Below are 24996 nucleotides of genomic sequence, written 5' to 3' on the forward strand. Positions count from 1 at the left end.
GATGTCCAGCTTCAGTGCTGTCGTGAAACTTCTCGAGGATGTCCGTTGTGTGCTGTCTAGGGATCACCACTACTGCAGGTGTGTTGGAGAGGTGAGATCTGTACATCAAGAGTCCTCCGTCAACCTGGAAGTTCTTGTAGCACCTCTTGAATTCCCTCACGATGAGTCGACTATTGGTGTTCTGTCTCCTAATCCACTGCGTCATGGTCCTACAGGGCTTGTCTTATTCTTGCCATTGCTTGATTACTCCAAGGTCAAGTTCCTTCTTGATGGTCATACAAACAGGTTCACTGGATTCGCTCTGTTGTTTTTGTGGAAACTCCCTCTCGACAGTGGTACTCCTGGCTTCAGGTTCCATCACTGGGTGCCTTGATAAACTGTCTGCTCCTATATTCATTGGTCCTGGGACGTGACACACTTCAAAATCAAATTCTATGATTAACAGAGCCCATAGCATCAGTTTAAATTTTGAGCCAGAGACCGAGTTGAACCGTTTGAGAGCTGCATTATCGGTGTACAGCTGGAACTTCCTTCCCTCCAAGTAGCCTCTGAATTTGCCCATGGCCCACAGCACGGCTAAGGCTTCCTTCTCGGCAGTGCAGTAGCGTTGTTCGGTGCGAGATAGCTTTCTGCTGGGGCCTATTCCACAAAAGTATGGTCTTGTACATTACAAGTTACTAGTGTGGGTTCTTGTAATGTATGGAGTTGTATATTTTGTTCCACAAAAGGTTGAAAGTCTCTTGTATATTACCAGTGAATTGTTACAAGTTTTACAAGTGATGACATATCAATAAACATACTACGCCATAGCATGAATCAGCTGTTTATCTTCGTATTCCATTCGTTGAATTAGGTTATCCTTGCCTCATTTATCATAATATCGTATTTTAAGGTAAGTTAAGCAGCAAAGATTCAAAGAATTCTAATGCTACAATGTTAAATTTCAGTTTATTCCTTTGATGATAAAAATTACTCAGTTATTATTACCCATTCTGTTCTTCCGCGATCCTCGCATATGTTACACGATAGTCTGACATACCTTGGTCTGTCATTAGGAATCAGATGCCGCTAATAACGATATTTGGCTGCCAAACTTAATTGTTACGAAATTGCAAACTCTGCATGAATTGTTAAAATAGTGTAAAGAGAAACGAAGTCATTCATTTTTGAAGGAAATAGAAAGAAGGAAAGGTATTATTTTCGGTGCATTGAGCGAGAGTCTGAAAAGACAAGACAAAATAAATGGTTGGATGGAAATATTTGACTTAGGAAAGCTCATGGAGCTTTTGAGGGGAAAAGTTGGACATATGTAAGAGAGATTCTGCTCATTAGCGATTCCAGGAATGTTCTTGGAACATGTTTGTTCAGTATTTTCAGGCCAACGAACAATTTGAGGAAATTTTGTATCATTTATTGCAGCTACCACAGAATGTATTGACCTACAGACCAAAGATTTTGCCATCCCATGCATATCTGCAATACCATGGTACTGACGACCATTTCCTAGCCAATGTAGTGTTGTTAGTAACTGTTGTTTAGCAGAGAGAGATTTATTTCTGTTAGTAAGATGTTTTAAACCGATGGCCAATATCTTTCAAAAGTTCTTCCACTTGTATTGTGCTTAACCTAAAACGCTCATTGTTTTCAAATACTATGTTAAACTGGAAGTTTATTCTTTCCCTATACGACAGTTGTTTTATTTTCTTCACCATCACTATCACTACTGCTAGACCACATATTTATCAAAATGCATCTGAAATAAGTATATTTAAATAGCACTAGTACATTTATATATTATTGTCCTTTCACTGGTAGAGAATACTTCCCAATTTACTAGTAAGTTACAAGTACTAGTACTTTCATGGAATACACCCATAAAAATTCATTGGTAATTTGTAAGTATGGAGTAGTAAAGTTCAACTGTAGAAAATTATTTTGCGGAACAAACTCTGGTATTTGTACTAGTTACTAGAGAATTTACTTGTAGCCGGGCTGAGTGGCTCAGACGGTTGAGGTGCTGGCCTTCTGACCCCAACTTGGCAGGTTCGATCCTGGCTCAGTCCGGTGGTATTTGAAGGTGCTCAAATACGTCAGCCTCGTGCCGGTAGATTTACTGGCACGTAAAAGACCTCCTGCGGGACTAAATTCCGGCACCTCGGCGTCTCCGAAAACCGTAAAAAGAAGTTAGTGGGACGTAAATCCAATAACATTATGAATTTACTTGTAATGTACAAGACCTTACTTGTGTGGAATAGGCCCCTGGCATACTTGATGATGTCCCTTCTGCCGTCACTCCTCTCCTGAAATAACACTGCTCCTAGGCCATAGTCGCTGGCGTCTGCCTGCAGGCACATCTTCCGTTGAGGGTCGGGATGGGCTAGACCGGGAGTGTTGCATATCACAGCCTTATTGCCTCGGAATGCTGCTTTTTCCTTGCTGGTCCATCGGAACGAGCGGTTGTTATGGAGTAGATCGGTGAGTGGTATTGCTTTCTCTTCAAAGTGTGGCACAAAGCTGCTATACCATCCACACAAGCCAAGGAACTGATGTACTTATCGCTTGGTCCACTGGCGTTCAGCTTCCTCAATAGCTCGATTCTTGTCCGGTTGCCTTTCTAAGCCTTCAGATGTTAGGACATGGCCAAGATATTCTACGCGGGACTGGGCGAAGTGGCACTTCTCCAGTTGGCAGGTCAGTCCATGAATTTTCAGTCGTTCCAGCATTTTCTTCAGATTCACAAGGTGTTCTTGAAAATTCTTGCTGTGGGTTAACATGTCGTCGAGATACACTTGGCAGAAATCACCAACATATCCTGACAATACCTTATCCATCAGTCGCATGAAGGTTGCAGGAGCATTCTTTAGTCCAAAGGGCATTACTGTAAACTGGTACAATCCTCTCGGTGTCATAAAGGCGGTCAGTGGCCCAGAGCTTTCCTTGACCTCCACTTGCAAGTATCCGGAGTTGAGATCCATTGTGCTGAAAATCTTAGACCCACTCGTTTCAGCCAGTCTTTCAGGTCAGGGATGGGCTAGGCGTCACTAACACTCTTCTCGTTCAACTTGCGGAAGTCCACACATATTGTGATATAAATTCTTATAATTTTGTTAAATACCACCTTTTCAATACAATAAAAACGTAATAAGAACTTACATATTTATTAAGTTGTTGATATGGTACATGTTTCGCTCCTTTTTCGTGAGCATCATCAGCCAAATATCATTTACTTAAGGTTATATAAGATCATGTATCTATTCTATTGGATTAAATTTGTATGTTTCGCTCCTTTTTCGTGAGCAACATCAGCTAAATATAATTTAGTTAAGGTTGATCATGAATCTATTCTATTGGATTAAATTATGCTTGTAAACCTGATTGACAAATCTTATAATATTTTACAAGTCATATTACAATAAAATTGTCTTTAAGTTAAAACATATTTGTCTAAAATCTATCTAACATTTTATTGACGAAACTCATCTGGTGAACATCCTTTAAAATTTTTTAAAAATCGTTGAGATCTGGCTAATTGTATTGATTAAATTTTTGCTTGGCTTGTATGATTTTTGTTGAAACTCCGTTAACTATATTAACAATTTTCTACAGTTGATAATTTCTTATGTTATGAACATTTAACTTGTTCTCGATGTTGCTGGAGTAACATTTGTTCAAATTGTATTGGTATTAATTTTATGTTGTCAGTACGAGAATGTTGTTCATGAACAAACTTGTTGGTGAATAAACACTTTCTAATGTGAGGTAGAATTTGAATGGTTCTCGTATGTTCCAGATTGGGCTTGTTGGTATATTTTTCTTTCTGCTGCGTAATTGTCTAGTGTTACTCCTAGCCTCTTGAGAACTACTTGTTGTTCTGTTAGCACTCCCTGCAGTCCACACATAGTCGACACTCCCCATTCTTCTTCTTCTTCTTCTTCTTCTTCTTCTTCTTCTTCTTCTTCTTCTTCGGTAGGACAATGGGTGAAGCCCAACAGCATGTACAGGGTTCAATGAGACCTTGCCTTTCCGTCTTTTGAATCTTCTGAATGACGAAGTTGCGCTTATCCGGGTTGATTTGATATGGACGTTGCTTGATGGGTGAGGAAGTGCTGCATTCAGTGGTGTGCGTTACAGTGGTAGTCCGTCCTATTTTATTGGCGATGACTTCTGGAAAGTCGTTTACGGTGTGTCTTAGCTCCGCTTCTTCCCTTGGTTGAAGATGCGTTGACTGGATAACTTCCAGGTCTACATCGACTTCTACATCATTATGAGTCCGGAGATTTCCATTGTGCCAGGCAACCCTCAGATGTCAGTCTTTTCCCAAAAAGACTTCATGAGCTGCATAGTCTAGGATCATCTATTTTACCAGAAAGTCATGACCTAATATAATGTCAGGTGTTAGGTTCTGAATCACTGCACCGTTAATTACAATTGGCAGGTCCATACATTTAGCAGTTAGGTTAGTCTGTCCTTGGATGGAATATGATGATGATGATGATGATTGTTGTTTAAAGGGGCCTAACATCTAAGGTCATCAGCCTCTTAGGATGGAATAAGTTACCCTGGCCGCTGCTCCCACTATCCTTCCGAGATGGTGAGACTTCATAGGAAGTACTAATCTGGCAACAGTCCCATTTACAAATGAGTGGCTTGCTTGGCTCTCGAGTATGGCTGAAAAATTTGCGTTGCCTATCCTCAAGATGATAGCTGGCCGAGGTTGGCCTTCTGCTCACAATCTGACCAATCCCTTTCCTACTTATCCAGGGCTGCTTGTCTGTCGGGTCTTGAGGCGTATTCCTGTTCCTGGTGTACCCGATGCATTTACTGTATGTATTCCAAAATGGCGCCTACGGTAGGTAGAGACCAGCCAAAGCAAAGGAATGTGTAGCAGAGTATCGATATTTAAGTATGTTAGAAGGCCATGACTGATTTAAACCTACCACACTATGAAGGCAATGTGCAACAGAGTAGAATCGACTGAATTGTTTTTTAAAAAATAAGAAGGATCGAACGGATTATTAGAAAAACTTACTTAAAAAATTGACTTCATAACGATAAGACGTGCTGAACATTGCTCTGAAGAATTAAGCAAGATTGATAGTCTCTAACGAGAATATTAAGTTGAGACGACGTTAATATTGAAGGAAACAAAGTGTTAATCCCTGAAATACAGTAAGGAGGATATAAACCCTGGAAATTCTGAAAATTTCATCCGGATACTTATACGCTAATCGTCTTGAAGCATAAGGTTGACCGAGACGCGAGAGCTGAAGATTGAACTACAACAGGAGAAAATAATAGCAACGATATCGTAAATAGAGAGGCGATCATTGGAAAATTATACTTTGAATATACGATTAAGACGAGGCAAATAATCTTCTACTGGCCTCAAGGAATAAGAAAATATTTCTGCAGAGGAAGGCTAGCAAATAAATATACAGCGCAAAACTCGGGACCGGCTGCACCAATTCGGCTAATTCTTTTTTTCAAAAATTCTTCGAAGTCCGAGTAAGGTTTTTACGAAGAGAAAAATTGGAAAAAATGCCAGGAAAAACGTAAAAGCCTCATTTCTCTTTTTCCATACAAACTGTTAGTCTCTCTTTCCTTCTCCCACGTTTGCACTTAGCGCTGTCCTCTAATCCAGCGCGTTTGCCAAATGTTCGTAAATCTCAGTGTTATCGGTTAAAATGGGTGAATATCGGATTAAGTACAAAATTTCAAGCCGGATTTGATGCCGTTAACTAAAAAAGGTTTACAAAATAATTGAGTGTGAAAATGTTAATATAATGGAATGTTACCTCAAATGCAAAATCCTCATCGCATAGAACTTATCATATCATAACTCCTATTTCATATTCACTATATTTGTAATTTTTTCACTGCTGGTAAAGGAACATTTCAGCTCAACGTAGATAAGTTTGTTTTTAAATTTAAATGATAAGAATATGCACTATTTGTGTTTCTTTTCAGTCATGTTCAGAGATTTTTATGTGCAGGCACGAAAAAGTCAGTTGCTGGCCAACTTCTTTGCTATTGAATTTGCATGGGGTGTCGAAGCGAGGCAAATGATGTTCATATATGGAAGTTATTTTTAAAACAAACCCCAAGTTCTTATCTCGCTTAGTTCTCAGTTTGTGACAGGAAAAAATGTCTCCTTGGGTTTTGGTTTCGCACAGGCTGGCTGGCTGGCTGTCTGGCTGTCTCGACTGCCGGTACGGATTTCCCAAACTTACGCACTCCAGACAGTCGCATGCAGTGTCGTGTTTTGTTATAGTTGGAGACCTTTGTCTACCCCGATTGTTTTTAAATCTTCGCTTCTCTACAAAAGTTCATCGATTTATTTGGTTAATTGGTTTATTTTCTGTGTGCTTCCATATACAGTAGACTCATTGCAAGACTCATGCCACCTATAAGAGGCGGGCGGAGCAACTTCGGTCGAAGAACTCGAAATACTACAAGCCAAGCTAATTTTCAGTCTAATTGGACTACATAATAACGTGAAGAGCAAAATGAACCTGAAAGAATTCAAACATCACAAACCCTTGCAGCGCGTTGTTCAGCTAATAATCTTGTAAGTTTGAATCGAGCTGCTTTCAGTTACGATGTCTCAATTGACTACAGTGCCTACCAATGCGTTGCTATTCTATTTATGCACTCAGTTTGCCAAAATTGTAAGGCATTGAAATATGAAAATGAAGCCGTTGGATTGTGTTGCGCTAATGACAAAGTGAAATTAGTGCCATTGATTCCACCACCAGATCCATTGTACTCATTGGTGCCGGGCTGAGTGGCTCAGACGGTTAAGGCGCTGGCCTTCTGACCCCAACTTGACAGGTTTGATCCTGGCTCAGTCCGGTGGTATTTGAAGGTGCTCAAATACGTCAGCCTCGTGTCGGTAGATTTACTGGCACGTAAAAGAACTCCTGCGGGACTAAATTCCGGCACCTCGGCGTCTCCGAAAACCTTAAAAGTGTAGTTAGTGGGACGTAAAGCAAATAACATAATAATAGTACTCATTGGTTTCAGGAACAGGAACAGATTCCACACATTTCCTTACAAATATACAAAACTATAACAGCTGCTTTCAAATGACTTCATTTGGGGCAACAAATGCATTTCGGGACAATTTCATGCCAACTTTCAAGGTAAATAATATTGCTTTCTTTTAACATATAACAAAGAGACTTATCCCCCATATAGTTTTGTTTATCTTATTTTATTTTATAGTTTTTGTGACAAAAATAATAAACCCGTCCTTCTTAATTAAGAGATTTTTGAACTTGCTGGATTTGTCTGGATTGCCGCCTCACATTCTTCAATTAAAGGTCAGATCAGTGGTCATAATGTTACGAAATATCAACCAACTGCGTCTTTGTAATGGCACATGGCTAGCGGTGAAAACATGGGTTTGGAAGATTAATGCTGCAAACACTCAATGAATGCCCCTGGGAGTTGGGATTTGTTTATGGTCATAGCAAAAGCGACCCACACTGGAAACAAACTGATCGAAGCAACCATTCTAACGGGGAAGTATAAAGGAGAAGACGTTTTGATACCACGCATCTTTATGATTCCGACTGACACACCATTTGAAGTTAAACGACTGCAGTTACAGGGTTATTTCTGGGTAGTGATATGCTGTGACCTATTTGAGCATTTCCTTATTCATAATCAAGATATTAATATTGCAGGTAATGAAAACACATTTTTCCAGTAGTTTATTACTAACTTTTGGTAGCAGTAGAAAATTAACTCATTTGATGTTCATAATGTAGTCATAGCATTATTCTGATTTTTGCGTGCAGTACAGATTGAATTTCAGTTCGTTCCGTTGTCATTTATTTTTGACAGAACGACGTCTGTCGGGTCAGCTAGTACCAAATAAAGTCCATACATAACTACGTAAATAATAACCATAATAATTGAGCTCGATATTTTCATTATTTACCCACGGGTTAGAGAATTGTTTCCAAGTTATACTAGTCCATTACACCTGCATCACAGTGTACTATTATACAGACAATATAATAACCAATAAATCTTTCCATCAGTTAACACCGCAGTTGTGCTTTAGTTACACCAGCATGGGCTGCACACTACCTTTCTGTTACACCTCCTTTAGCGTTAGTAGTCATTTTTATGTTCCCCGTAGCGAAAATTCATAACAGCAAAAAAAAAAAAAAAATTACTTACTATAGTAGATTGTCAGTATATCAGATTTTTTGTAAAAGCCAGAAAAATACCCCACACACGCTAAAATTAGTATGAAACAGCAATCGATTTGTTCAAAAGTTGCGTTTTCAAGGATGATTTCAATACTACGGCTTACTCATTAGTTATTTTTCTAATTCCAATACTACGTCATCATGTATGTTTATTCTGAAAAAATGTTGTGATATACTCCAGAGGGTTCTGTGGCAAGCATTTCTGTTTTCTTATTCCCACAGCATCACCTGAATTAACGTTTACCAAATACGAATCATAAAAGCATATTTCAAGCTGCAGTAGAGCAATGATAACCTTTTCAGTACCGTACTGTATAAATTTACATGGTTTAACCAAATTTACTTGATTTAACCAAACGTGAGAAAATATAAACTAACGTCTGAAATCAGTGATGCACTCTGTCATATCTTGAGGTTTGTCACATTCTTACTTGTTATATCATTTCAAAAGACCGCACTCACTTGCGCACAACTACTGCAGCTGCTACTGCACAATTTGATCATCAATATCTTAGACAGGAAGCAGGAAAACGTAAGAGGCGTAAACAACGTCAGTCTCAACGACAACCTCCACACTCTTGTGACGGGCAACCAATGTGGTTGTATGTTTCAATCAATCAGTCGTCATTTAGGTGGCAGATTCCCTATCAGTTGTTTACCTAGCTGCTGTGCCAGATAAATTTCAGAACTCTCAAGAACGTTCATAATTTATGTGTTGTAGAATTAATTATTTTCATAGGGACTTTGGAAGTCTTTAATGATCACTAAGAAAGTGAACAGACCTTGTTTTCAGAACATGTACGAAACCAGTGTGTATTAAATAAGTTATATATACAGTAGACAACCGTTATAGCGAGAATTCATAACAGCGAAAAATTTACTTGCCATAGCAGGTTGTCATTATATCTGGTTTTTGTAAAAGTAAGGAAAACCCCCATACATATTAAAATCAGTATGAAATGGCAATCAGTTTGTTCAAAACTTGCATTTTCACGGATAATATCCACACTACGGCTTACTTGTTATTTTTCGAAATCCGATACTACGTGAATGTGTGTGTTTAATTTCATTCTGAAAGAAAATTATAGTACCATATTTGTCCAAATCCAAGATGGCCCCCACTTTTTCCTTTAAAAAATTTAAATCAGGCTTTAAAAGTTCTTTGTAAAATCATATTAATGCCATTCTTATACGGTATGCAATTTTAGACACCAAACTTTGGCTTTAGTTATGCCATATTTTTTTTGTGGCTGCACAATTATTCTTTATTTCTGAGTGTTTAATAACCATTAACTTAAAATTGGCATCATAATATTGACGAGAACCTGTTGAAAATTTGCCAGCAATACCTGTTTCACGTATCTTTACAATACGGCGATCCATCACGAAAGTATTCCTGCTGTCTATAAAACTTAATTTTACTAAGCGTCAGGTACAGTAGAGGCGTTATAACTCCGCTACTGAGTATCCGTTGCCCTTCTAAGAATTCAAAGGCTCCCATGTTTTGAGACCACTCTGCAGATTTGAGAAACATTTTTGTAGAGGCTAATAGAACGTTATTCTCTCTTCACTATTTCCCGAGATCCAGTGACATTACTCATGGGCACTTTACAACTGATTGCCATGGCTAGCTATGTATAAGAAAGAGGCAGTCGTTTATTGTCAACGAGTTTCGTGTGCGCGTGGGGGTTGGGGGTGAAAAGAAGCAGCGTGGTTACTGCGGTAGTTGCCAGTGGTGTTCAGTACTGTTATGCTGCGAATGCAAGACGTCCCTTGTTTTTTTTTTGCATGAGATTCTGAGAAAAAACCATCGTCTTGGATTCGGAGAAATATGGTATCACTTCAGAGGCTTCTGTGGCAACATTTCAGTTTTCTTCTTCGAATAGCACCACCTAACCTAACCATATATGTATCATGAAAACATATTTCAAACACATGTAGAGAAATGATAATCTCCGCTAAAAATTTACGTGGGAATAGCGTTTCCGAAATTTAACAGACGCGAAAAAATATAAACTATCCTCTGAAATCAGTGCTGTACTCTGCCATATCTTGAGGTGCATCACATTCTTTCAGTATACAACATTAAAATTAAGAGATCTTTTACTTCAGCCTTTATTTTTAACGAGTTAACAACTGCTTTCAGCAAAGTTATTTACGCATTTATTACGAAAACGCGTTATCCTCTTTCATTTCAAATTTTCTCTAGAGAACAGCAGTTGACAGGTATTACCTAATCGTCTCCAACATTGCTTTTGAATGTCGACGAGAGAGGTCGCAAATGCATGTAGCGAGAAAACTACTCCATACTGAAGATTATCTATCGCAGTTTGTGGCAAATGTTTCAATTTTCTTATTCAAACGGCATCACCTATCCCAACTTGACTGTACTATACATATGATGAAAACATACTTCAAGCTCCAGTAGAGAAATTATATCCTTCTCGCTATAAATTTACATGGTAATAGCCTTCCTATAATTTAACAGACATGAGAAAATATAAACTAACCTCTGAAATTGAAATCAATGATGCACTCTGCCATATCTTTAGGTGTATCCCATTCTTACTTAATTGCAGTATGTAGCATTAAAATTAAGCAATCATTTATTCAGCCCTTATTTTTAACCAGCTAACAACTGTTATCGGACATGCTTGACTTACGTGACTTATGTCCCTTTACTCTTTTGCAGAGCATAGGGCTTCGACAAAGCAGTGCCAGTGTATCCTATTTTGAGCCAGGGTCTTGAGTTCTCCAAAGATCTTCTCTTCTTGTTTTGCCTCCTCCATCACACTGTGTCTGCATGACTTCCTGGGTCTACCTCTCTTCCGTTGTCCTTGGGGGTTCCAAAACAGAGCCTTTCTCTCCACTGCATCCTGCTGCTTCTGCAGTGTGTGGCCAAACCATTTCCACTTCCTCTGCTTTATGTGTGTGCAAATGGGCTCTTCTTCTGTTTGTTTCCAAAGATCTTCGTTTGAAATTACTTTTGGCCAGAAAATACGTTTAATTCTCCTTAAGCATTTGTTTATGAATACCTGTAGTTTATGAGTAATCTCTGAGGTAACTTTCCAAGTTTCACAACCATATAACAGTACTGTTTTTACATTTGTTCGAAAAATGCGAAGTTTGGTTTTCTTTGAGATTTCTCTAGCCCTCCATATCGGATAGAGTTGTATGAATGCCGCATTTGCTTTGTGGATTCTCATTTTGACATTAACAGCTGCTCCTCCATCCTGAGTAACCACACTGTAAAGATATGTAAACTCGTCGACTTCTTTGTCTTCATCACTGACTCTGAATTTCCGTTTGCTCTTCACGTTGATATTCATATCGGACATGCTATTTGTGCATTTATTATCTTTCATTTCCAATTTTTCTTTACGGAACAGCAGTCCACGGGTATTTCTAATAGACTCAAACATCGCCTTAGAATGTCGACGAGAGAACTCACTAGTGGACATAGCGAGGAAACGATACCGAAGGTAATCGATCCCATGTAATATATATATTTTATTTTATTTTTTTTTTTTTTTTTTTTTTTTTTTTTACAATAAACAATATATATGTGAGTCTCCACCTTATCAATACAAATTTATTTTACATTAAGCAGGTAAATATAGTCAAGACTAGTTTCGACCCCTAGGGGGTCATCCTCAGTTGACATGCATTAAAAATGTATTATTTACAAAAACATCACATTGTGGTAGAAGCTTAATTAATATGAAACGATTATTAATGTTGGTATGTCTGGTACATGATTGACTAGTGTGCATCATCCATGAAGACACACATTATTTTTTATGCTACTACCATCTAATTTTTTAGGTTATACAATGTGGAATATACATACATTTGTGCAACTCAACAATGTACATTTAAAGTTGGTTCATAAATTACACAAATTGGCTATTGATTAGTCATAGAAAATGTAGGACATTGGTTTGAACACTTTTTGACTGGAATATCAATGTAACACCTTACTGGCATATATCTTAGATGCTAAAATCAGTATGTAAAACCTGTTACTCTTGATTGAGTCTTAATATAAGGTTAAAATTTAAATGAAAACTATTTGCTTAGTATAGGCATAAATAATGCTGTTAAAATGGACATATAGCTAAAACAGTGGTATATGTATGTCATATATGCCTGGTTGAAAACACATTACATTAATGTTATTGATATGTGGAGCAACTTGTACATTGTTTTTTAAAATGAATGGGGTTGACGAATTTTTCACAACAGTCTCAGATATATGTTCCAATAAAATAGGTCCGTAAAAATACGTAAAAAACAGTTAGCATTTTTAATAATCCGCTGCAGATCAAGTAGTACTTAGTTATATATCTGGAGATCTTTTAGGCAGCTACTAATGTTGGAGTTATTAGAAATATTAATGGAGCATGTTTTTCATCCGTATGTCGTGGTGTTGCTAGTTGGTGAGATTTGTCAGAATGTGTTGAAATTATGCGTCTTGATGCACGTTGATATTATCATGGAAGCGTATATGTTGTAAACAAGGTACAGTATCTGGAAATAGAAATAATGAGTGTGATAATGGTGTGGTATGAAAGTGTAATAATAAATCTTATGTCGTTTTACTTACGTAAGGTGTTGTAGCCGTGCATTCTTTGTAGCTGCCTGTTGGGATCTGATACGTGTTGCTCTGAGATTGTAGTTAGCGGCGGTAGAGGGGAGGTTTGGGGGGATGGGTGGAGTGTTAGTGATGGGAGTGGGGTTAGAGGGGAGGAAGTCTTGGGGCGGTTGATTTGAACGTATAGATTTTTGTTTGCTTATTCTTTTGATGTAGAAATCTTTTAATAAGGGAATCACTGCATGAAAAAGAATATTGTTTCTGTCTATACTTTCATTTAGGTTGGAGTTCGGATTCACGTATTTGTCTAAATTAATGTAAAATTCTTCTATTATGCTGAGCAAGGGACTTCTTGGATTCATATTGAGGATTTGCATATCGTTCTTAATGTCCGTGAAATTATGTTTTTGATCGTCAATGTGCTGACCCATAGCTGAGAAATGTCTGTGTTTGACGGCGTTGACATGTTCATTATATCGTATTAAAAAACTTCTACCAGTAAGTCCTACATAGCTGGCTCGGCAGTCGTTGCATTTGAGGCGATAGACTCCTGAGTGATTGTATTTATTTATGTTATTAACTGATTTGGAATTGTATAGTATGTTGGTGTTATTGCGTGCAGTTTTATATGCTATTTTTAGGCCTTGTTTTTTGAAGATATTTGTTATGGGATGTATATGGTTATTGTTGTAAGTAAACAGTGCATATTCTTTTTTATTTTTGGTGATTTTGGTTAGTTTGGTTTTAGGTTGGTTTTTGACTTTGTTAATGATCCGGTTTATCATTTCTCTTTTATATCCGTTTTGTTTTGCTATTTCATGGATTGTGTTTAGTTCTTTATTTAGATTTTCCTTTGAAAGTGGAATGTTGTATGCTCTGTGAATCGTACTATAGTATGCAGCTCTCTTATGAGCATGTGGGTGGGTGGAGTCTATCTTTATTGTATTTGATGTGTGGGTGGGTTTTCTATATATGTTGTATGTTAGGTGGTTATTATGTCTAGTAATGGATATATCTAAATAATTTATGGTGTTGTTGTGTTCAGTGTCCATGGTAAATTTAATATGGGGATCTATTCTATTTAGTTGTTCTAAGATTATGTTTTCATTAGTATGTCTATTGTCCATGATTATAAATGCATCATCGACAAACCTTCACCAATAGATGATATTTTCTATTTTTTTTTAATTTCTTGGTGTTCTAAATAATCCATATATATATCAGCTATTATGCCTGATATTGGTGATCCCATAGGTAATCCTTTCTGTTGATAGATAGTGTCATGGAACTTGAAATAATTGTTATTGATAGCAAATTGTAAAAGTTTTATAAATTCATCTATTTCCAATTTGCTTAACTTACTGTGGTTATAAAGATTGGATTCTATGATAGTGATAGTTTTTTTGTGTGGGTATATTAGGATACATGTTTGTTATATCATATGTTGCTAGCTTGTAGAAGTGTTCTATTCTTATATTCTTAGTAATACTGCAAAAATCTATTGAGTTTTTTATGGTTTTATTTGCTTGAAAGACATAATGTTTTTTAAGGAATTTTTGTATGTATTTGGATAATTTATAAATAGGGCTTGGCCTGTAGTTTATTATGGGTCTCATAGGAATGTTGTCTTTATGGATCTTAGGGTAAGCTTTAGCTGTAGGTATCCCTGGATTCATGGTGATTAATTTTGTGGTTTCCTGTTCGTTCAAGAGAAAATTGGTGTTTTTTAGGAGAGTTTTTAAGTTTTTTTGGATACTGTTAGTAGGATCTTTAGTCTTAATTTGAAACGTTTCATCTTGAAAGCAGGTTTTTGTTTTTGTTATATATTCCTCTTTATCCATAATGACTGTGGTGTTTCCTTTGTCTGCCTTTGTTACTATTAGGTTATTTTGCTGGATTTTATTTTTGAGTACCTTAATTTGTGTTTGGTTTGTGATATCTTGATTCTGAGGTTTTTGAGTGATCTTATCAATATATTGTGGTAGTGTTTTTTTAATTTCATATCTAATTTCATTTTGTTTTTCTTGGGGTATTTTGTTTAGAGCATCTCCTGTTTCAGTAATAATAGTGCCAATATTTTCAAAAACTGAATTGTTTTTCCAGTTATGTTTTGGTCCCTTGCTCAGTATAGTTGTTTCTTTTTCATTGAATATTGTGTTAGTTAGGTTTTGGAGTGGGGGATGGAAAATATGTTGGTTGTTTTCAGTAGAAACAGTATTATGTTGTCTATACTGTGTATGATTGGTTTGGTTTAGTGATGCCTTAAGTGCGTTGAGTTTCTTGTTCAGGGTATTTTGCTTCTGTATGGCTATATTTTCTATCTTTTCGTTGGTTATTTGTTGGAAGTTATTCCAGTATGTGTGTGGTAGTTCATGTGAGGATTTGAGGTGTGCTTCATACATTTGTATGTTGAGGTGTTGTTTTTTTCTATACATGAATTTAATTTCTTCCTTAAGCCATATTCGGTTTGTTTTGTTTTGTGTATTTTGGGTTTGATAGGTGCTTCTATGTTTATTATTATATTTCCTAAGAAATTTGGGAGTTAGATTATTTTGTAGACATTGTTTTAAGAAAGTGATGTTTTTGACAATATTTGTGATCTTAATTTTCAGATTTTGGTATCTGTGTGCCATTTTTCTTGCCTGGTTGGCTTTTCTACTGTTGTTTATAAGTTTCATTTCCGTATTGATAGATATTACTTTACAATAAACAATATATATATGTGAGTCTCCACCTTATCAATACAAATTTATTTTACATTAAGCAGGTAAATATAGTCAAGACTAGTTTCGACCCCTAGGGGGTCATCCTCAGTTGACATGCATTAAAAATGTATTATTTACAAAAACATCACATTGTGGTAAAAGCTTAATTAATATGAAACGATTATTAATGTTGGTATGTCTGGTACATGATTGACTAGTGTGCATCATCCATGAAGACACACATTATTTTTTATGCTACTACCATCTAATTTTTTAGGTTATACAATGTGGAATATACATACATTTGTGCAACTCAACAATGTACATTTAAAGTTGGTTCATAAATTACACAAATTGGCTATTGATTAGTCATAGAAAATGTAGGACATTGGTTTGAACACTTTTTGACTGGAATATCAATGTAACACCTTACTGGCATATATCTCAGATGCTAAAATCAGTATGTAAAACCTGTTACTCTTGATTGAGTCTTAATATAAGGTTAAAATTTAAATGAAAACTATTTGCTTAGTATAGGCATAAATAATGCTGTTAAAATGGACATATAGTTAAAACAGTGGTATATGTATGTCATATATGCCTGGTTGAAAACACATTACATTAATGTTATTGATATGTGGAGCAACATGTACATTGTTTTTTAAAATGAATGGGGTTGACGAATTTTTCACAACAGTCTCAGATATATGTTCCAATAAAATAGGTCCGTAAAAATACGTAAAAAACAGTTAGCATTTTTAATAATCCGCTGCAGATCAAGTAGTACTTAGTTATATATCTGGAGATATTCTAGGCAGCTACTAATGTTGGAGTTATTAGAAATATTAATGGAGCATGTTTTTCATCCGTATGTCGTGGTGTTGCTAGTTGGTGAGATTTGTCAGAATGTGTTGAAATTATGCGTCTTGATGCACGTTGATATTATCATGGAAGCGTATATGTTGTAAACAAGGTACAGTATCTGGAAATAGAAATAATGAGTGTGATAATGGTGTGGTATGAAAGTGTAATAATAAATCTTATGTCGTTTTACTTACGTAAGGTGTTGTAGCCGTGCATTCTTTGTAGCTGCCTGTTGGGATCTGATACGTGTTGCTCTGAGATTGTAGTTAGCGGCGGTAGAGGGGAGGTTTGGGGGGATGGGTGGAGTGTTAGTGATGGGAGTGGGGTTAGAGGGGAGGAAGTCTTGGGGCGGTTGATTTGAACGTATAGATTTTTGTTTGCTTATTCTTTTGATGTAGAAATCTTTTAATAAGGGAATCACTGCATGAAAAAGAATATTGTTTCTGTCTATACTTTCATTTAGGTTGGAGTTCGGATTCACGTATTTGTCTAAATTAATGTAAAATTCTTCTATTATGCTGAGCAAGGGACTTCTTGGATTCATATTGAGGATTTGCATATCGTTCTTAATGTCCGTGAAATTATGTTTTTGATCGTCAATGTGCTGACCCATAGCTGAGAAATGTCTGTGTTTGACGGCGTTGACATGTTCATTATATCGTATTAAAAAACTTCTACCAGTAAGTCCTACATAGCTGGCTCGGCAGTCGTTGCATTTGAGGCGATAGACTCCTGAGTGATTGTATTTATTTATGTTATTAACTGATTTGGAATTGTATAGTATGTGGTGTTATTGCGTGCAGTTTTATATGCTATTTTTAGGCCTTGTTTTTTGAAGATATTTGTTATGGGATGTATATGGTTATTGTTGTAAGTAAACAGTGCATATTCTTTTTTATTTTTGGTGATTTTGGTTAGTTTGGTTTTAGGTTGGTTTTTGACTTTGTTAATGATCCGGTTTATCATTTCTCTTTTATATCCGTTTTGTTTTGCTATTTCATGGATTGTGTTTAGTTCTTTATTTAGATTTTCCTTTGAAAGTGGAATGTTGTATGCTCTGTGAATCGTACTATAGTATGCAGCTCTCTTATGAGCATGTGGGTGGGTGGAGTCTATCTTTATTGTATTTGATGTGTGGGTGGGTTTTCTATATATGTTGTATGTTAGGTGGTTATTATGTCTAGTAATGGATATATCTAAATAATTTATGGTGTTGTTGTGTTCAGTGTCCATGGTAAATTTAATATGGGGATCTATTCTATTTAGTTGTTCTAAGATTATGTTTTCATTAGTATGTCTATTGTCCATGATTATAAATGCATCATCGACAAACCTGCACCAATAGATGATATTTTCTATTTTTTTAATTTCTTGGTGTTCTAAATAATCCATATATATATCAGCTATTATGCCTGATATTGGTGATCCCATAGGTAATCCTTTCTGTTGATAGATAGTGTCATGGAACTTGAAATAATTGTTATTGATAGCAAATTGTAAAAGTTTTATAAATTCATCTATTTCCAATTTGCTTAACTTACTGTGGTTATAAAGATTGGATTCTATGATAGTGATAGTTTTTTGTGTGGGTATATTAGGATACATGTTTGTTATATCATATGTTGCTAGCTTGTAGAAGTGTTCTATTCTTATATTCTTAGTAATATTGCAAAAATCTATTGAGTTTTTTATGGTTTTATTTGCTTGAAAGACATAATGTTTTTTAAGGAATTTTTGTATGTATTTGGATAATTTATAAATAGGGCTTGGCCTGTAGTTTATTATGGGTCTCATAGGAATGTTGTCTTTATGGATCTTAGGGTAAGCTTTAGCTGTAGGTATCCCTGGATTCATGGTGATTAATTTTGTGGTTTCCTGTTCGTTCAAGAGAAAATTGGTGTTTTTTAGGAGAGTTTTTAAGTTTTTTTGGATACTGTTAGTAGAATCTTTAGTCTTAATTTGAAACGTTTCATCTTGAAAGCAGGTTTTTGTTTTTGTTATATATTCCTCTTTATCCATAATGACTGTGGTGTTTCCTTTGTCTGCCTTTGTTACTATTAGGTTATTTTGCTGGATTTTATTTTTGAGTACCTTAATTTGTGTTTGGTTTGTGATATCTTGATTCTGAGGTTTTTGAGTGATCTTATCAATATATTGTGGTAGTGTTTTTTTAATTTCATATCTAATTTCATTTTGTTTTTCTTGGGGTATTTTGTTTAGAGCATCTTCTGTTTCAGTAATAATAGTGGCAATATTTTCAAAAACTGAATTGTTTTTCCAGTTATGTTTTGGTCCCTTGCTCAGTATAGTTGTTTCTTTTTCATTGAATATTGTGTTAGTTAGGTTTTGGAGTGGGGGATGGAAAATATGTTGGTTGTTTTCAGTAGAAACAGTATTATGTTGTCTATACTGTGTATGATTGGTTTGGTTTAGTGATGCCTTAAGTGCGTTGAGTTTCTTGTTCAGGGTATTTTGCTTCTGTATGGCTATATTTTCTATCTTTTCGTTGGTTATTTGTTGGAAGTTATTCCAGTATGTGTGTGGTAGTTCATGTGAGGCTTTGAGGTGTGCTTCATACATTTGTATGTTGAGGTGTTGTTTTTTTCTATACATGAATTTAATTTCTTCCTTAAGCCATATTCGGTTTGTTTTGTTTTGTGTACTTTGGGTTTGATAGGTGCTTCTATGTTTATTATTATATTTCCTAAGAAATTTGGGAGTTAGATTATTTTGTAGACATTGTTTTAAGAAAGTGATGTTTTTGACAATATTTGTGATCTTAATTTTCAGATTTTGGTATCTGTGTGCCATTTTTCTTGCCTGGTTGGCTTTTCTACTGTTGTTTATAAGTTTCATTTCCGTATTGATAGATATTACTTTACAATAAACAATATATATGTGAGTCTCCACCTTATCAATACAAATTTATTTTACATTAAGCAGGTAAATATAGTCAAGACTAGTTTCGACCCCTAGGGGGTCATCCTCAGTTGACATGCATTAAAAATGTATTATTTACAAAAACATCACATTGTGGTAAAAGCTTAATTAATATGAAACGATTATTAATGTTGGTATGTCTGGTACATGATTGACTAGTGTGCATCATCCATGAAGACACATATTATTTTTTATGCTACTACCATCTAATTTTTTAGGTTATACAATGTGGAATATACATACATTTGTGCAACTCAACAATGTACATTTAAAGTTGGTTCATAAATTACACAAATTGGCTATTGATTAGTCATAGAAAATGTAGGACATTGGTTTGAACACAAAAAAAAAAAAAAAAAAAAAAAAAAAAACAACAACATAATTTCACGGACATTAAGAACGATATGCAAATCCTCAATATGAATCCAAAAAGTCCCTTGCTCAGCATAATAGAAGAATTTTACATTAATTTAGACAAATACGTGAATCCGAACTCCAACCTAAATGAAAGTATAGACAGAAACAATATTCTTTTTCATGCAGTGATTCCCTTATTAAAAGATTTCTACATCAAAAGAATAAGCAAACAAAAATCTATACGTTCAAATCAACCGCCCCAAGACTTCCTCCCCTCTAACCCCACTCCCATCACTAACACTCCACCCATCCCCCCAAACCTCCCCTCTACCGCCGCTAACTACAATCTCAGAGCAACACGTATCAGATCCCAACAGGCAGCTACAAAGAATGCACGGCTACAACACCTTACGTAAGTAAAACGACATAAGATTTATTATTACACTTTCATACCACACCATTATCACACTCATTATTTCTATTTCCAGATACTGTATCTTGTTTACAACATATACGCTTCCATGATAATATCAACATGCATCAAGACGCATAATTTCAACACATTCTGACAAATCTCACCAACTAGCAACACCACAACATACGGATGAAAAACATGCTCCATTAATATTTCTAATAACTCCAACATTAGTAGCTGCCTAAAAGATCTCCAGATATATAACTAAGTACTACTTGATCTGCAGCGGATTATTAAAAATGCTAACTGTTTTTTACGTATTTTTACGGACCTATTTTATTGGAACATATATCTGAGACTGTTGTGAAAAATTCGTCAACCCCATTCATTTTAAAAAACAATGTACATGTTGCTCCACATATCAATAACATTAATGTAATGTGTTTTCAACCAGGCATATATGACATACATATACCACTGTTTTAGCTATATGTCCATTTTAACAGCATTATTTATGCCTATACTAAGCAAATAGTTTTCATTTAAATTTTAACCTTATATTAAGACTCAATCAAGAGTAACAGGTTTTACATACTGATTTTAGCATCTAAGATATATGCCAGTAAGGTGTTACATTGATATTCCAGTCAAAAAGTGTTCAAACCAATGTCCTACATTTTCTATGACTAATCAATAGCCAATTTGTGTAATTTATGAACCAACTTTAAATGTACATTGTTGAGTTGCACAAATGTATGTATATTCCACATTGTATAACCTAAAAAATTAGATGGTAGTAGCATAAAAAATAATATGTGTCTTCATGGATGATGCACACTAGTCAATCATGTACCAGACATACCAACATTAATAATCGTTTCATATTAATTAAGCTTTTACCACAATGTGATGTTTTTGTAAATAATACATTTTTAATGCATGTCAACTGAGGATGACCCCCTAGGGGTCGAAACTAGTCTTGACTATATTTACCTGCTTAATGTAAAATAAATTTGTATTGATAAGGTGGAGACTCACATATATATTGTTTATTGTAAAGTAATATCTATCAATACGGAAATGAAACTTATAAACAACCGCATGTAATATAATCGCTGGGGTGTATAAATAACTGTAACGGAAAAATTTGTGCGCACTTAATCGCTCATAATAACAGATGCATCAATGGTAAGGCTCTCGCTGTAACCGAAGGATAATACACAGTTTCATATAGGAATTTTGAAGGGGCATACAAAAGTTGCTATTATAAAGGGGTTCTCGTTATATACCGTACTCGCTATAGCAGACTTTTACTGTATTTGTACGTAACTGTATTGACAAGTCTCGCAAGTTTTTCGATAAATTGCCTTTGAATATCAACGGGAGAGCCCGCTAATGCACATAGCGAGAAAACGGTACCGAAGATAATCAGTTGCATTCAATATACTGTAATTGCTGGAGTGCATAGATATCAGTAATGGAAAAAAAAAAAATGCATGCTTAATCGATCATAATAATGGATGCATCAACGATAGGGCTGTTGCTGTAACCGAAGGATAATACAGTTTAATATAGGAATTTTCAAGGGACAGAAAGGAACTGCTGGTACAACCGGGGTCTCGCTGTATGCTGTATTCGCTGTAGTGGACTTCTGCTGTATTAACATACTGATGGGCTCATTCAGACTGTGGGAACAGCCTAAAGAAGTTACAAGGACAGACGTGAAAACACAGAAGGGTATGTCAGCAGCGAGTGGAAATTTAGAGCTTGTTCTTCTCCTTTCTTGTATTAAGTTTGTCCTTGTCTTTGTATTGGTCGCTCTGTCCAGATGTACTGTAATTATATTGACAAGGCAAACCTATTACAGTCCTGTTTCACAGGTTTTTCGATAAATTCCTTTGAATGTTGAGGAGAGAGCTTGCTAATGCACGTAGCGATAAAACTATACCAAAGATAGAGAGTCCATTCATTATAATTGCTGAACTGTATAAATAGCAATAGCAGAAAAAGTATTGCACGCTTAATCGCTCATAATAACGGATGCATCAGTGATGAGGCTCTCGCTGTAACCAAAGGATAAATAATATACAGTTTAATGTAGGAATTTTCAAGGGACAGAAAGAAACTGTCGGTACAATGGGGTTCTCTCTATATGCTGTACTCGCTGTAGTGGACTTTTGCTGTATTAATATGCTGATGGTCTCATTCTGACTGTGGGAACCGCAGATAGGAGTTCCATGGACAAACATGAAAATACAGAAGGACATACCACCATTGATTGGAAATTTGGAGCTTGTTCTAGTTCTTTCTTGTTTTCAGTTTGTCCTTGTCTCCCTGTTGGTTCCTCTGTCCAGATGTAATTATATTGACGAGGCAACCCTATTACAGCCCTGTTTCTCACAGGTTTATTGATTAATTGTCTTTGAATGTCAACAAGAGATCTTGTTTGTATTACCCTCCTTCCTAGCTTCCTGGGTTTTATTTTTTATTTTCCTCTTCAAATGATTTGAAGGATGATAATAAGTGCCATGAAATAAAAAATAACCTTTGCTATGATCTTTGTCCCATTTCAGGTAAATGGTGATGATAAAGCTGACCTCTACTTTACTCAGCTGGCAGAAGTGAAGGAGCAGGAGGAGACATTGCATTCAGAATTAGCAGATAGTGCAGTGAGGAACAACAGTGCGGTGAGGAACTGATTGATTGTCTTAGAACATTTGATCCAAGTCAGTAGCATACAGGCCATAGTGAGATCCCAGTACTTTTGAATGTGAATGAAAAATACTCTTTAACAATATAATACCATATGGACACAAATAATACCCAATTCTTTTTTTCAAATTTGGCAAAGAAAGGTTGGAGTGAGGGTATTACATACCTGCCAACTTTTACGGTTTATCCGTAAAATTTATGGAAGTTGCAGCATTTTACGGTTTTACGACTTTGCAGACAAAAGTTTCGAATGTTAACATTCGATAATCACGCCACTTCCGTACAATCGATTGTTTGCGTGGGTCGAAGGCAAGTCCCTGATTGTCGATAACTCATTCTTTGATATGATTGGTACTTTTAACCGTGTGATGTTTGTGTTGTCATTGGAATTGAATTTAAAGCCGGAATAAGAGTTCTTTCATGTGAATCTTAGGTGTCAACATGCTCTGCTCCGCATATTCTTTGTTCTGCTCCGTTCGCGTGTTGTGGTTTAACCCATATTCTTTGATCGCGTGAGTGTTGTTCGTTATCCACGAAGTTGGCTTTCCTTGAATGACATATTTTAATGAAGTGTTACAACCGACCTCTCTTGGTCAACTCTTGTTCTTTTCCGACCCTGACACTATTTGGTTTGCAAGGGCTAGGGAGTCTCATTTTCACGCCCTTTGTGGCCCTTGTCTTCCTTTGGCCGATATCTTCAGTTTTTGAAGTGTCGTATCCCTTCCATTTTCTCCCTCTGATTAGTGTTACATAGAGAATGGTTGCCTAGTTGTACTTCTTCTTAAAACAATAATCACCAGCACTTGGAAGGGGTGTGGGGGGGAATAGAAATTTTCCTCTATCTGAAATGAGTTCAAATTCGTCAGAGCTTTTGTTTATCATGAGCCTGAAACCTTGTCTACAAATTCACCCGCAGACAGTAACAGATGATAATGACTGTCTACCATTTCGAATTGAGAAATGTTGGATTTCCACCAATTTGGTGCAATCCTTTGTTAGGATCTCCCCATTTTTTAGAGTTAATTATTTTTATAAGTGTCATCTAAATTTCTCAAGGAGTTCTTGACTTTCCCTCTCACCCTTTCATCAAAAACCTCTTTTTGTATCCAACTTTGTCTATCGGAATTATAATAAAATTAATAACAACTACATGGTTTGCCTTTAAATTTCTGGTGCCATTCATTAGAAGTCGTCATAATCAAATCCTGTACAACCTCCTTTGTGTATTCCATTAGGATGTTTTCTCGCATAGCATGTCCCAATTACCCCTTATTAAATCTATATAACCACGAACCTACTACGCTGGCATAGCAGGGGGAGAGGTGATACTCCCACGTGGCGCGTCCCAGGTGGCGGATTGGGGTGTCCTAACCGGCTTGCCGGCGGACTTGAGGGAAATAAAATACCTCTCGCGGACCAAACACACTACCCCCTGCGGGTGGGGGATGCACATGTAGAATACACCCACGGTATCTCCTGCCTGTCCTATGAGGCGACAAAAAGGGGCGACCTAGGTGCGGACATGGATTGTGGTTTGGTAAAATGTGTTGGACCTCCTGTGGATGGGAGGAGTTTAATACATTCATAGGTAATCCCTGCCTGTCGTAGAAGGCAACTTAAAGGGTCATACGGCCATGGACCCCTCTTTATTTTTTATTGTTTTTTGAGGGTTAGATGTAGACCATTCTAAATTGTTGATGTGCGTGCTGCTCAGCAATCGAGCTCCTACGTGTGCGACTATGCTCGAAAGCCCGTGTCGGTAACCACCCAGGAAGCGGCGGGGGGGATTGTCATGTACCCGGGCAATAGTATCCACCTGACAACGCAGGTCCCCACACAGCCGAATGCCAGAGGACATATTCTTCTTAATTATTTTTATTTATTTTTCCTATATATAGTGCTCTGTACACACTATGGGGTACATGCTATTGCGGGTGACTGCAGGAAGGGAGTCCTAGTGCTCATTGCCTCAGTGATCCCGTATTAGGCATCGTCCAACATCGGACCCCGGGCAGTACCTGCTACGACCACGTGGGTATTGCCTTGGCTGCTTGGTTCGGCTACAGGGCCCCCTGATCGGAGTGGGTGGCATTTGGGGAGGATGATTTCGGGCATGGCATCGAAACCACTTCCGCCTGCCACCTCGGGTAGTTCGCTACCCAAGTCTTTAACACTTGATTCCCTAAG

At 36.6% G+C, this 24996-nt stretch overlaps 1 protein-coding gene across 3 annotated transcripts in view; it reads left to right on the top strand.

Moving 5' to 3' along the window:
• The window catches only part of LOC136874358 (non-structural maintenance of chromosomes element 3 homolog), a 165354-nt gene that overhangs the window by 90842 nt on the left and 49516 nt on the right, over positions 1-24996 (top strand). For all 3 annotated transcript variants that reach the window (XR_010860256.2, XR_010860257.2, XM_067148000.2), the window contains exon 6: positions 22671-22784. Coding sequence is in view for 1 of the 3 variants with exons in the window: in XM_067148000.2 (XP_067004101.2) it covers positions 22671-22784 (114 nt within the window). In the remaining 2 variants the exon portion in view is untranslated. The remainder of the gene's footprint in view (positions 1-22670; positions 22785-24996) is intronic.

The sequence above is a fragment of the Anabrus simplex genome, chromosome 1 (assembly GCF_040414725.1).
Source record: "Anabrus simplex isolate iqAnaSimp1 chromosome 1, ASM4041472v1, whole genome shotgun sequence".
In the NCBI taxonomy this organism is placed as follows: domain Eukaryota; kingdom Metazoa; phylum Arthropoda; class Insecta; order Orthoptera; family Tettigoniidae; genus Anabrus; species Anabrus simplex.